The sequence below is a fragment of the Garra rufa genome, chromosome 24 (assembly GCF_049309525.1).
Source record: "Garra rufa chromosome 24, GarRuf1.0, whole genome shotgun sequence".
NCBI classification, from domain to species: Eukaryota; Metazoa; Chordata; class Actinopteri; order Cypriniformes; family Cyprinidae; genus Garra; species Garra rufa.
In genome coordinates, this window is record NC_133384.1 from 10,696,063 (window position 1) to 10,711,247 (window position 15,185).

The 15,185-nt window shown below is 35.5% G+C and overlaps 1 protein-coding gene across 1 annotated transcript in view; it reads right to left on the bottom strand.

The window, feature by feature from the left end:
• Window positions 1-11,689, bottom strand: part of tgfbr1b (transforming growth factor, beta receptor 1 b) — a 79,067-nt gene extending 67,378 nt beyond the window's left edge. The window contains exon 1 of the mRNA XM_073830351.1: window positions 11,556-11,689. Within this exon, the coding sequence (XP_073686452.1) occupies window positions 11,556-11,655 (100 nt within the window). The 5' untranslated portion in view covers window positions 11,656-11,689. The remainder of the gene's footprint in view (window positions 1-11,555) is intronic.
• Window positions 11,690-15,185: the final 3,496 nt, after the last annotated feature.

The following is a 15,185-nucleotide window of genomic DNA, read 5'->3' on the forward strand; positions in this document are numbered from 1 at the left end:
ACACACTGAGAGCATGCTAGCATCCAGACGCACCCTTCCCCCTTCACTTCACTCCAGTCCAGGAGCGCACGCTTTTCTCAGCGCACACGGGATCCCAGAGTCATTTCCATAGGTCAGCGCTCGGCCCCTGACCCCTATCCACCCATTATTGCCAGGCTTTTGTCCCCAACAGATTGGGGTTTGGGTGTGAGGATCTCAGATGGACCCCGTCAACCTCCACCTCCCCCACAATGCCTTCTGCTATACGCGTCTTTGTCTGCACACGATGAAGAATCGCACTCTTAGTCGGGACAGATCTGACTGCAATCCCATATATGTGTTCATTCACACCCAAATACAAAAAACGCTTGCATTTTATAGTAGGTTCACATGGAGGATGGAAGCGAGTATGTTAAACCGAGCTGAAAATGCTAGAATATTATTAGCACAAAGCGTTAACTAGCAGACATATTTAAAGCTGTGCAATTCATAATTTCTGAACCATTAGCAGTGCCAAATGGAACTGCAATCTGTTTGAGTTACTCTAATCATTAATCATAAACATTTCTGTTGATCTAAATTAGTGAGAGAAAAAATACAACTCCGTTTTTGTTGTCCGATCATGCTTTTATGAGCTATTTGGCTCCAAACATTCTTTAAAATATCTTCTTTTGTGCTTGACAGAAGAAAGAAACTCATACAAGTTTGAAATCACATGTGGTTGAGTAAATGAAGACAAATTGTTCAATTTTGGGTGAACTGCTCCTTTAAAAACATGCATGAATGCTCTCTATAAACGTAAGCGCACTATTTAGGGCATGTACAGTTGAAGTCAAACGTTTACATACACCTCACAGAATCTGCAATAGTTAATTATTTTAGCAAAATAAGAGGGATCATACAAAATGCATGTTATTTTTATGAAGTACTGACCTGAATAAGATATTTCACTTAAAAGATTTACATATAGTCCACAAGAGAAAATAGTTGAATTTATAAAAATGACTGTTTAAAAGTTTACATGCCCTTGATTCTTAATACTGTGTTGTTTCCTGAATGATCCACAGCTGTTTTTTTGTTTAGTGATAGTTGTTCATGAGTCTCTTGTTTGTTCTGAACAGTTAAACTGCCTGCTGTTCTTCAGAAATATCAGTTTTTTTGTTTTTCCAGCATTTTTGAACCCTTTCCAACAATGACTGTATGATTTTGAGATGCATCTTTTCACACTGAGGACAACTGAGGGACTCATATGCAACTATTACAGAAGGTTCAAACACTCACTGATGCTCCAGAAGGAAAGAACATGCGTTAAGAGCCGGGGGTGAAAACTTTTGGAATTTGAAGATCAGGTAACTTTAAAGGTGCCATAGAATGGAAAACTGTGTTTACCTTGGCATAGTTGAATAATATCAGTTCAGTACATGGACATGACATACCATGAGTCTCAAACACCATTGTTTCCTCCTTCTTATATAAATCTAGTGTTTGCAAAAGACCACCGAAAAATAGGTCAATTCCAACACAACACCGACTGTTACGCAACATCCCTGAGATCGTTAATAGTTACGCCTTCAACATCTGCATCGCCCAATCATCACTAACGTCTGTACATCAGTACAATGAAGCGAGCCACTGAAGGGACACGGTTAGCTTAATGCTAGCGCTAGCCTGTTACATTGCAGTACATAAGATTTTACTTCCCACATAAACAGAGAGATGACTGCACTGATGATGGTGAATGATTTACAGATCTTGAGAATCACTGACAAACAGCTGAACTTGTGTGGTAAGTAAGCACTCCCTCTGCATTATAACTTTACAGATTCAACAAACCGCATATTAAAAGCGGCGAGAGCTCAGTAATTAAATATATTTTTATCCATGTGCCAGCTATAGAGATGAGCAGCTCTGTGAAACAGCCAATCAGAGCAGAGCTCATTAATTTTCACGAAGCTTCCAAATAAGGCAATAACAGAGCATTTCATTCTAGGGTCAAATCCTAGGGTTGTAAATGGACTTGTAAAACCATTTCTGGACATTTTTTGTCCTTTCCTATGCCATATACCTTCTATGTAGATATCAGAGAACATTTAAAAAATTTCTCTCAATGCATTCTATGGCACCTTTAACTTATTTCGTCTTCTGGGAAACATGTAAGTATCTTCTATAGCCTCTGAAGGGCAGTACTAAATGGAAAAAAAAAATGTTATTTAGGCAAAATAAGAAATGTACACATCTTCATTCTGTTCAAAAGTTTTCACCCCCAGCTCTTGATGCATGTTTTCCTCAGTTGTCCTCAGTGTGAAAAGATGGATCTCAAAATCACAGTCATTGTTGGAAAGGGTTCAAATACACAAAAATGCTGGAAAACCAAAGAATTGATTTTTCTGAAGAACAGCAGGCAGTTTAACTGTTGAGGACAAACAAGGGACTCATGAACAACTATCAGTAAACAAAAAAAACACACAGCTGTGGATCATTCAGGTAACAACTCAGCATAAAGAATCAAGGGGATGTAAACTTTTGAACAGGGTAATTTTTATAAATTCAACTATTATTTTCTCATGTGGACTATATGTAACCATATTTTAAGTGAAATATCTTATCCAGGTCAGTAGTAAATAAAAAATAACATGCATTTTGTATGATCCCTCTTATTTTGGTTAAAAAGGCTAATTAACATTTTGTAGATTCTGCAAGGTGTATGTAAACTTTTGACTCCAACTGTATATTTGACACAGGCTGCAGAAAGTTGGAGCAAACTCACTGTGAAGCAGCTTAACTTGCACAGCTAAACAAAGAAACCCTCCCAAATGAGCAGCAGCGAGATGGATAAACAAGTCCTCTGTATGAATACATTATCAGGTTTATTTAAAAGATGCATCTTGTGAAGAAACACACGGCTCCGACAGATGCTGCTGTAAATATATAATTAACTGACAGATCATTAGCAAAGTGTCCACCGTTTTCCTAACAAGTCTACTGTGTTTTAGACTATGATTGGAGACCTTCCATTTAAAAAAACCCTAAAACTAATCATTTCAGATCAAGAGGTTGTTCACAAATAATCCTCATCTGTCAGTTTGACTGAATGAGTTGTAAACGTTTCTTCATGATTTATTTCAGACGTGAGGACAATAACTTAACGCTACTATTTATTAATGTAACGTTACTATTTACTCTTTTCAGTCGCTACAAAACTACAATTTTTTTGGATATTTTGGCTGGAAACAAAACAAAAAAATCTAAATAAGAAAAGCATTTTTTGCAGTGCAATCAGTGTTTTTTTTACTCTCAAATCCTCACGTCTCTTTTCAGGTTTGTCTTAAAAAGTAATTATCTTATCACTTCTGCTCCTCATTAGCAGTGTTTACTGGAATATTTCTAAAGCAGGAAAATGTAATATGTCTTATCTGTCAAAATGATGGAGATCATTAAAATATAATCACTAATAAGCTTTTTTGATTAAGGCAACATATGCCTCATAAAGTGATGTTTAACACGTATTGCTGCGGAAATAATTGAGCTTTTGTGTTTAGTAATTTTTAATACTGCTGTTAAATGTCCTTTTAATGTTGGATGTTCGAAGAGCGAGTCAATAATAAGACCTCGTTGTTTCAAAAATGTCATTATTGTGCTCCCAGAGCGAAGATCTTTAAAGTTGAACAGAAGTTACTCCTATAATTTGAGCAAAGTGCATGTGAAAAGGTGGATATTACATGAATAGAAAGATTACAATGACTTGAGCGTGAGCCTGCCAAGAGAGGTTTGGAAGACGGACCAAACTGGTGTTTCACTGACAGTGACCCAGTTGTGAGCATCTGGCGATCACAGAGGAACGTCTGAATTTTCCGGGGACGTCTGTGGGCGTATCGCTCCGGAGTAAGAGTTCGCTGGAGACGGTTTTCTAGGACACTCCAGAACCTGACTGAGGCTGACGTGCTAATAAGCCTTCAGAGAGAAAGGCCAGTAAACCGTCAAAGACGACGCTTAAACACCAACTTTTCAGGCAGGCTTTCTCTGTGCCCGAGGCTCTGCTAATTGCTGGCGTGTCAGAGCACAGGACGGACCGTTCTTTAGAAATACCCGGCGCTCCAGGCTCCTCGGAGGAACACGGGGATCATAAACCTGCCGCTGGACAGGCGGCGTCTCCGTTCGGGGAAACGAGCTGTAAGAGGAAGGAGGAGAACGCTGTAAAACCGGCAGAACTCCCTTTCAGATCAGACAGTAAAACTAATGAGTGGAATCGAGGACAGGACTGGTGTCCAAAAGCATCCGGAGAGGAACGTCAGATTCTGTAACTCACTGGACAGACACTTGTTCAGTTTCACAGATACAGATTCATTTGTGACCCTGGAGCACAAAACCGGTCTCGAGCAGCAGTTAAATAGCCAAAAATACACTGTGTGGGGCAAAATTATACATTTTTCTTTTGCGCCAAAAATCATTAGGATATTAAGATCGTGTTCCATGAAGATATTTTGTACATTTCCAACTGTAAATGTGTCAAAACTTAATTTTTGATTAGTAATATGCACTGCTAACAACTTCATTTTGGACAACTTTTCTCAATATTTAGACTTTTTTTGCATCGTCAGATTGCAGATTTTCAAATAGTTGTATCTCGGCCAAATATTAACAAACCTAAGAAACAATACATCAATGGAAATCTTATTTGTGACCCTGGAGCACAAAACCAGTCTTAAGTCGCTGGGGTATGTTTGTAGCAATAGCCAAAAATACATTGCATGGGTCAAAATTATTGATTTTTCTTTTATGCCAAAAATCATTAGGAAATTAAGTAAAGATCATGTTCCATGAAGATTTTTTGTACAATTCCTACTGTAAATGTATCAAAATGTAATTTTTGATTAGTAATATGCATTGTTAAGAACATAATTTGAACAACTTTAAAGGTGATTTTCTCAGTTATTTTGATTTTTTTGCACCCTCAGATTCCAGATTTTCAAATAGATGTATCTCGGCCAAATATTGTCCTATCCTAACAAACCATACATCAATAGAAAGCTTATTTATTGAGCTTTCATATGATGTATATATCTCAGTTTTGTAAAATTTAACCTTATGACTGGTTTTGTGGTCCAGGGTCACATTTATTCAGCTTTCAGATTATGTATAAATTAGGGATGCACTGAAATGATCATTCTTGGCTGAAGCCAAAGCCGAACAAAATTAAACACTGGGCCGAAGGTGTTTTTTCCCCATGTGCTTTTTACAGTTTTGTCTTGCTTTTCAAAAAAAAAATTAAAAAATCATTTACAAAACAACAATTTAAATATATTTACTTAACACTGAACATTTTTAACATTCTAGTAGACATTATAGCCTACCAACAAACCACAATTAACTTAAAATGAATAAGTTAGTAAAATAATATTCTTTGGCCATTTTTAAGAGCCCCTTCTTGAATCAGGCATGTGTTTTTAACCTACAAGCTGAGCAAAGGAGAATGTTAGAATAAATGTATTAATAGAGCTGTTGGAATGATTGTTATTATTTTTGTCTTACTTTTTTATTGTATTTTACAGAACAACAGTAAAATGACAATACTAACATTTCTGAATTTTGACTTTTATTTTGTGGTAAACCCGAAAGAAGACCTCAGTACTACTCTTTGCTGACGGCAGCAGATTTGTGAATGATTGTCATCTTTGGGCTTGCATTGGGAACACACAATAATTCAAGTCTTTATTTACCAGTTTTGATGTTAATAACTCCAAATGCAACTGGTTGTGGCGTGTCTCTTGACCAATCGTGTGATTTGTGAAGCTTTTTAGTGGAACAATGACTTTAATTTTGGTCTTTTCCTCACATAAAGCCACTGTATGACTTCGGGGAAAGGCTGAATATTTATTCCATGAGTCACATGAACCACTTTTATAATAGTTACTCTGCCTGGTGATTTATAAACAACAACAGCATCTGGTCCAATACACTTTGTTCAAAAGTTTGTGGTTGATAAAAGAATTTAATGTTTTAAAAAGAAGTCTTTTATGTTTAACAAGGCAGCATTTATTTGATGAAAACTAGTGTAAAAATAATGAAATATTTTTATAATTTAAAACAGCTGTTTTCTATGTGAATCTATGATAAACTCTAATTTATTTCTGTGATGCGCAGCTGAATTACTGCAGTCTTCAGTGTCACATGATCCTTCAGAAATCATTCTATGTGACCCTGGACCACAAAACCAGTCATAAGGGTACATTTTTTGAAAAAGAGATTTATCATCTAAATAAATAAGCTTTCCACTGATGTAAGGTTTGTTAGGATTGGACAATATCTGGCTGAGATACAACTATTTGAAGATCTAAAACCTGAGGGTGCAAACAAATCTAAATATTGAGAAAATCACCTTTAAAGTTGTCCAAATGAAGTTTTTAGCAATGCATATTACTAATCACAAATTAAGTTTTGTGGTAGGAATAGGAAATGTGCAAAATATCTTCATGGATCATGATCTTTACTTAATATCCTAATGATTTTTGGCATAATAGACAAACGGATAATTTTCAAGAAACATTTCTGATTATTAGCAATGTTTAACAGTTGTGCCGGCCAATATTTTTGTGGAAACTGTCATTTATTAAATTTTTAGGGATTTACAGATTCCAGAAAGTTCAAAAGAACATTTGAAATACAAAGCATTATGTCTTTATTGTCATCTTTGATCAATGCATGCTTAAACAAAAAGGCAGCGTATTTGCCTAATTTCAGCATTTGCAGAAATTAAAGAGATTTGGAATGACATGAGAATGATTAAATGTTGTTTTTTGGATGAATTGTGCGTAAAGTGTTGCGTATGCATGATTTTCTTCATGCGATGTTGATATGTTGACAGTGCAAGTTGCAGAAATGCTTGATTTATGTGCTTTGACAGAGGCCATTAATCATGCCACTATCTCCAATTGCATCCAAACCACAAATCCCACAGTCTGAACGTCCGTATCATAACACGCTGTAAAGCGATACGGGATTCCTCCGACAGGTACGGCTGGCCGATCGAACCCGGGAAGCTGAGAGCGCTGCGGTCTGCGGGGAAGAGCTCCACAAGGCCTCCGTTTCATCCCAGAGGAAGCTGGTTTTGAACAGTCATAGCTGACTTTGAGATAAACGACTTGAGATGGCTGAAACACGGGAACCCATGGAGGACACTTAACCCAAATTACTTCAGTAAACACAGACAACAAATGGACGGCATGAGAGCCGCTCTTAGGGTGTCAGTAGAGCAGCGCTTTAATAAAACCAGATTGAGACGAGCTATTCACAAGATGCAAATGTGGCCGTTATTAAGAGCAAAATGTGAATAATGGCAAATTCACCTCTCAGAGACAGACAAAAGCAGCGCTGCTTAAAAATAAATCGTCACCCGTAACTCTAGTCTATTACTTTAAAATGAAAGCCTGAAAACTCTATTACTTTGAGACTTTAAGAGCCGAAAGTCAAGTCTAACATAAAACGCTCTAGATATACCGAAGCCTCGCAGAGCTTTATTTATTTCCCTGAGCCAGCTATACCTCTAAAAGCCAGCGTCGCTGCAAAATACCGGTTTTGCCAAAGGCAAGGCCTTCTGAACGCATCGCTACCTCTCCATTTGCTCACAGCTGGCACTAATGCAACTTCTCAAATTAGTTTTGGTTCTTTAAACCGGGACAACAGGCGGTTCAGGGTCACAAAAATACTTTAGATTCCCATCCCAAAGGCAAAATTATTACAGAAAGCATGCATCAGACGCTCACTCTCTGAGCTGGGCTTTAAATCAGCGTCTCTAGATGAGGCCTCATTATGTATTAGTCATGCATCTGCCAGACAAACCGCTGAGAGACGCTCAGGTGATGTGCTTTTAAACAATGCTTTTACTCCACTGTACATTAGTAGGATACAATCCCATCCATTTTATACGATTTGGGTTCAACACAAGTTCAAACATTCGCACTAGTGGCAAAAAAAACCCCACAAACCTGAGTTACAATGAAGCACTTTAAAGCACTTTAAATTTAAAAATACTTTTTTAAAAGTAAATACACAAGATGTCAACAATATGCAATATTCATTATAATCCCAAAACCCTACTGTAAAAATTACGAGAACAACTTTTACAGCTCAAATGTGACCCTGGAGCACAAAACCAGTCTTAAGTAGCACTAGTATATTTGTAGCAATAACCAACGATACATTGCATGGGTCAAAATGATCGATTTTTCTTCTAATGTCAAAAATCATTAGGATATTAAGTAAAGGTCATGTTCCATGAAGATATTTTGTAAATTTCCTGCCGTAAATATATCAAAACCTAATTTTTGATTAGTAATACACATTGATAAGAAGTACATTGAACAACTTTAAAGGTGATTTTCTCAATATTTTTGCACCCTCAGATTCCAGATTTTCAAAGAGCCAAATATTGCCCTGTCCTAACAAAGCAAACATCAATGGAAAGCTTATTTACTCAGCTTTCAGATAATGTATATAATTCAATTTAGAAATATTGTGACTGATTTTGTGGTCCAGGGTCACAGATACAAAATACCAAGGACAGGAACTATATTAATAACTATAATGTAAGAATTGAAGTTCAAACCACAACTTTAATAATAAGATCCATCCTGCTTTAAAGAGCTTGAACATTTAAAGCGGCATACGACAAAATGAAGAATAAAGATGCAAATAAAATTTTATCCATGCATAAAAAGGACAGGAACTATTTTAATAACTATAAAGTAAGAATTGTTCTAATTCTATTACGGACAGTGAAGTTCAAACCACAATTATAATGATAAGAGTCACTTTTCAGAATATTTTTTTTTCCGGCTTAAGAGCAATAAAACATTTACAGCTGATCGGAATCCATCCTGCTTTAAAGAGTTTGAGCATTTAAAGCGGCATACAACAAAATGAATAAAGATGCAATAAAAATAATAATTTTGTACAATTTCAGTAGTATAATGAAATTTAATCAATCCATAAAAAGCAGATGGACGCACAGTTTACACATCATTTTATATTTAGTAACACTTTAAAATAAGGTTCATTAGTTAACTATTTTAGTTAACATCAACTACACTTCCACAGCATTTATTGTGCATTTACTAATGCATGATTAAAATCACAAGTTGTTTGTTAACATTAGTTCAATGCACTGTGAACTAACATCAACAAACTACGTTTTTATTAACTAACAACATTAATAAATGTTATTTAATACATTAATGTTAACAAATGACACCTTATTGGAAAGTGTTACTGATTTTTTTGTCCAAAAAGGTGCGTCAGCATCTTACACCAACCAAAGTGACATGAACACACATGAAGTCGTAATTACAACTTCCAACTCATAAATACTAACTTCTCAGGAGAACTTGAATACAGCAATTATCGCTATCTTTAGTTAACATCCTTAGAGAGGACAGGCCTTCACCACCTCCATTTTTGCCACTTTAGTGACATTTTGCCACTGATGTTAAGAGTTTGATTCTACTGAATGATTTAAGGTGCTTTGCAATTCATGCATTTACTGTGAACATACAGTTAATATGCATCTACTAACCACAAAATGGACTGCCAACACCATTTCATGTCGACTTTAAGCAGCACTGCTCTCCTGACATTCATGATTCATACGGTGCCAATAAGGCAGCACTCCCTGATTTAATGAAGGTGACACAAATGCAAGTCACCTGGTCATAAAAGCATGTGACAATAACTGTGCCTCAGACAACGCAGAATTATTCAAGCCAATGTGACATGCTCAAGTCTGCAAAGTGCATGTGACAAAACAGATTAAGCAGAACAAAGCCACAGGGCATCACAGGTACATTTATCTAAAAATACTTGTACAAAACTGTGCAAATGGCAAAATGTAGTGTGATACCTACTCATGCTGTCTAGATAGTCAGCACACAAGGATTTGAGACATTCTTCAGTTTATATACACAAACACATCTGACGTAATTCTGTGTGTTTAACGTCACATTACTATTATTATCATTAATACTACTGCAATTAATCAATTTCTCACACACTAAACATGTTTGTATGGTTAATAAACAGCAACATAAATCACTATTCCATAAAAGTATGTTTATATGCAATATAATAAACACAAATGGAGAGACATCCAACAGTCATTATCAGTTAACTAGCCTTATTGTGTTATTAGAATATGTGACCCTGGACCACAAAACCAGTTGTATGTTTATAGCAATAGCCAAAAATACATTGTTAGGGTCAAAATGATCGATATAGATATTAAAATAGTGTTTTATGAAGATATTTTGTACATTTCCTACCGTAAATATACCAAACGTATTTTAGATTAGTAACATGCATCGCTAAAAACTTAATTTAGACATCTTTAAAGGCGACTGCCCCAATATTGAGATTTTTCCTCCCTCAGATTGGAGATTTCCAAATAGTTGTATCTCACATCCAATAACAAACAATACATCACTGAAAAGCGTATTTATTCATTCATCTCGGATGATGTATAAATCGCAAATCTTTTTAGTAAAAAACTAACCATTACGACTGGTTTTGTAGTTTCGGATCACATTAATTCGGTTTTCAAACTAAGCAGAACTAAGTGGAAACAAGTTAGCCAAACAGCTAACAGCTAATAGCGTAACTGTTATACAAAAGTCAATCGAGGTGACGAAATAGCTTTTAAACAGAACAAACGTGAAACAGAATCCAACACAATTACATTCTCATAACAAAAATCGACTTTGGTATACCTTCTAAAGCGCTAGCAAGAGTTAAACCGCAGTTTACTAACGTTAGTAACTTACGTTAGTTCGTTAGCCAAATCCAGCTAGCTAAACACAAAGAAAAACTCCCTATATGTCGTACTTTACGACTGTTTATTAAATCAAAACAGACTAAATTAGTAAAACAACTGCTTAATTTATTTAACAATAAATAAAAAGGCTTATATACGCGGTTTGTCAAACTGACGATTGTTATTCAAGACTTGATAAAGAAATAAAGTTAGCGTTTCAGGAGAGAGTAACGTTAGCGTTCAGAACAAACTGATTTACGAATACTTTATAGATATACACGAAATGAGTTTAACAGGTAGATAAGCCAGTTTCGACTGAAAATACAACGCCTCGAGGCAGGATGAGAGAGAGAGTGTGTGTGTGTGTGTGTGTGTGTGTGTGTGTGTGTGTGTGTGTGTCCTGTCAGACAAGCTTATGATCATAAAATCTGATAAGCAAACAATCAGAGTGTAAACACCTCCAGCATTAACCACACGTTAAACACACACAAACACATGTGAACGGATCGACTCCGCTTCGCTTCCTAACGCAATCAGGTGTGATATAAAGGACTTTTCAGCGCTTTCTCCTCATAGATTAAATAAATGAATGATCCCGCAGCATCTCTCTATCTATCTTTCTCTCTGGCTGTCTGTCTGTCGCGCTCTGACCTGCGCCATCTTTGCAGAAAGACTCTCTCTTTGGGGCTGCAGTCGCTTGCAAACAAAGAGCAACCCTCCGATGGCCCCCGGACGAACGGCATTCTCTGCACAAAAACGCACGCGCCGCTGTTCGTACCTTCTGTGTGTTGGATCCTGGCTCCAAAGAACAGGGCTAAAAACACGAGACGACACGGTATTGCATCCATCATTCTCATCATTATCATCATCATCCTCATCCTCCTCGCTCACGCTTCTTGTGCGAGACTCCAGTAGTTGAGTGTGAGGCGGACCGAGCGCCGGAGGACTGAGAGCAACACACTGAGAGAAAAGGGAAGAGGAGCGGCTCGATCATTGGCTGGACGCAGCGACAGCGATCCCCGCCCAGCGGAGTAAAACCCTCGCTCTCTCCGCCTGTCTGGAGCTCAGCTGGAGAACAACACGCGCTCATTGCATAAGAACACATTCCTATCCTCTTCTGTCTGACTGCTTTTGGCCGTGCCCGCTTCTCTTTGCTCTTTCCAATAGTGTAAACATGTCTGGTTATGGCAGCTGGACATTCACCAAAACTCCTGGCTGGAGTAATAATCACTGACTAAACTTCATAATGTGTTGGGGGTAACGCCTTACAAGTTACGTATTCGGATTACTTTTCAAGTAACTAGTAACTAGTAAAGTAACGCCAGTTACTGTTTTCCCCATTTATTGATTAAAAGCTCTCATGTCCCCATGTTGAAAGAAATCGGGAGCAAGATGTTACTTTAGTTCTAGAATAAATGCGAACGTGTTAATTCTTCTCACTCACACACACAAAAAAAAAAAAAACAGATACAGAATTCATTAAAATTAATAAAAACTGCGAAATGGAACTCCTGCAATAATTAAATATGTTAAATAATACAAATATCTTCAATTTTATTAATCAGTGCTTTTGCTTCTGACCTTTATGATCCAATGCATCCATATTAATAAGCAAAAATAAATAAAAATTAACATTTGTTTTTCTTTGTTTAACTTTTTCTTCTGCGGTCTACTGTACAGATGCGATTTGATGTGAAAGGGCTTTTATTTTTGCCAAAAATAGAACTTTTTATATTAAAAACAAAGAAGAAACCCCTGCTCAGATTTTAAAAAGTAACACAAAAGTAACGTAACGCATTACTTTCCATAAAAAGTAACTATGTAACGTAATTTGTTACTTTTTTAGGAAGTAACTCAATATTGTAAAAGTAACTTCCCCCAACACTGGGGACAAATTTTCCACAAATCATATAATATAGTATTTCTAGTAATTGCGCAGCTAATTTTCATATTGTATTTTCAGAAAGTTTTGAAATATTTGTTCTCTCCCCAAATTTCTTACTAAACACAGTAAAATATCATTTAATTAGAAGAGTTATATTATAACTTATATATTGATATATATATATATATATATATATATATATATATATATATATATATATATATAATATATATATTGACATTCATTACCAGTTAACTAGCCTTATTGTGTTATTAGCAAATATGGCCCTAAAGTCTTAAGTAGCACGTGTATATTTGTAGCAATAGCCAAAAATACATTGTATGGGTCCAAATTATCGAAATCTTTCTTTTATGCCAAAAATTATTAAGAAATTAAAATCATGTTCCATAAACACATTTTGTATATTTCCTACTTTAAATATATCAAAACTTAATTTTTGCTTAGTAATATGTATCGCTAACAACTTTATAGGTGATTTTGGGGATTTGGGGGCTAATTAAAATATATAATTTAATTAGAAGGGTTATATTGACCTATTAAGATTTTGCTTACATCTTCCTTGTAAATATTGATTTTATTTTTATTTTTTTTCTATTTTAATAAAAAAGTTTTCAGAGGTAAATCCATAACAATTACAATTTTAACACTATTTCAAATTTGATTTATGAGATTTGTTGTATTTTGAATCTAATTTTACTTTGTAAAAGGTTAAACGTTAAGGTTAAGGATTTATTAGTTTTAATCTACATTGTACCAAACACTATCATAACATCTTAGTTGATAATTCAGTATACTTTTTTTTTTTTTGACAAAACATCTCATGTTTTGGTAAAGACAGTAATGTTTTGATATAGCGACCACATTGCAGAATTTTAACCACATACTAAAACACACAAAAAATTTACATAACTGTACTAAAATTTAGTTAGCTTCCCTCAAATATGACGATTATGCGTTCCCTTTTGTCACTACCGAAACAATGATGACATGTTTGGGTTGTGACTGTTACGGTAAAGTGACAATTTTATGAAAGAACACCCAAAACAACAAAGATGTCAATTTTAGATACTAGTACAGTTTTGAACAGTTGTACACATATAAAAACTAAATATTATGAAATAACTCCCAAAAATGTGTTTAATTATAGAAAAATGGTGTTTGGTAGTGACATTCTTTAAAGTTTAAAGTTCACGATTTTCATGTTTGAACACATTTACCTCAATATGATGGGGCCTGTCTACTCAGCACACAGGAATATTTCCTGATCATAAATGTAGGGCTGTAGTTAAAATCAGTCTTAGCCAATGGACTTAAACATTTTCGGTAGTGAAATAAAAATGCTGGGCACACATACATAATTTACAATGAAAATATAAAATAAATACATATATTTTAACTTCACTTTAAAAAGAAAAGGGTATGAATACTTATGCAACGGGATCTTTTCATTTTTTATTTTTAATAAATTTGCACAAATGTTAAAAAACAATTTTTTGCTTCGCCATTATGGAGTAGGGAGTGTAGATTGATGTGGAAAAAAGTAATTTAAAGTAGTTTAACATAAGGCAGCAACATAACAAAATGTGGAAAAAAAATGAAGGGGTATGAATAATTTCGCAAGGCACTGTAGATGGGTTTAAGGATTATTATTATAGGATTATGGGTGGATCAAATGCACTATTTCCTATAAATAAAAATAAGATTTACAAGGATTTTTATTTGAAGTGTTTTAACAGTGAATAAAATCCAGTCTGATAACACAAACATGCTTGATCTTCAACTCTGAATCATCATTGTTTAGCAAGTTACAGAAGAGCAACAATCGACTTCACAATCACTTTTCATCTAAAGGACAGCATCTAAATATACTAAATACAGCGCATATCTCTCTGTCCAGATCGCCTTTGTGTCTCCTCTGCTGTCCCTTATGCATATATTCATCTGAGGAGACAAAACATCTGACCTCCTCAATCCTCCATCCCCCCAGAGCCAGAGATTGATGAGGGTCCATTGTTGAATCAGTGTTTGTAGGTCCAGATTTAAGGGCCCTTCCCCCTGCGGCCCTCTTTCTGAGGGTCCGATTCCTCAGAAACTAATGTGATTTAACCCTGTGCAAGTCATCCTCCTCCATCACAGAAGGGCTGCTGAATGGGTCATTCCCCTTCAAAAAATGGCATGTTTTGAAATTTTAAAAATTGTAGCTTCATCGAAATGAGGAAATGACACTTGGTGACTTTTGTTGCATTAGCTATGTGAGCACACAAAAAATCACTGACATGATTTGGATATGTTAAAGGGTCAAAAAAAAAAAAAAAGTCACACTTGGCTCCTTCACGATCAAAAATGACCGACATAGGAAATGAATAGGAAATACGAAAAACTACAATAATTCAGAGAAACTTTTGGTGGTCCAAGCTACAAATCAGCCACTGTGCTGAAAAAAAAAGTGTTTGAATGTAAAATCTTGCATTTATTGAAAAATAATAAATAAATAATTAAATA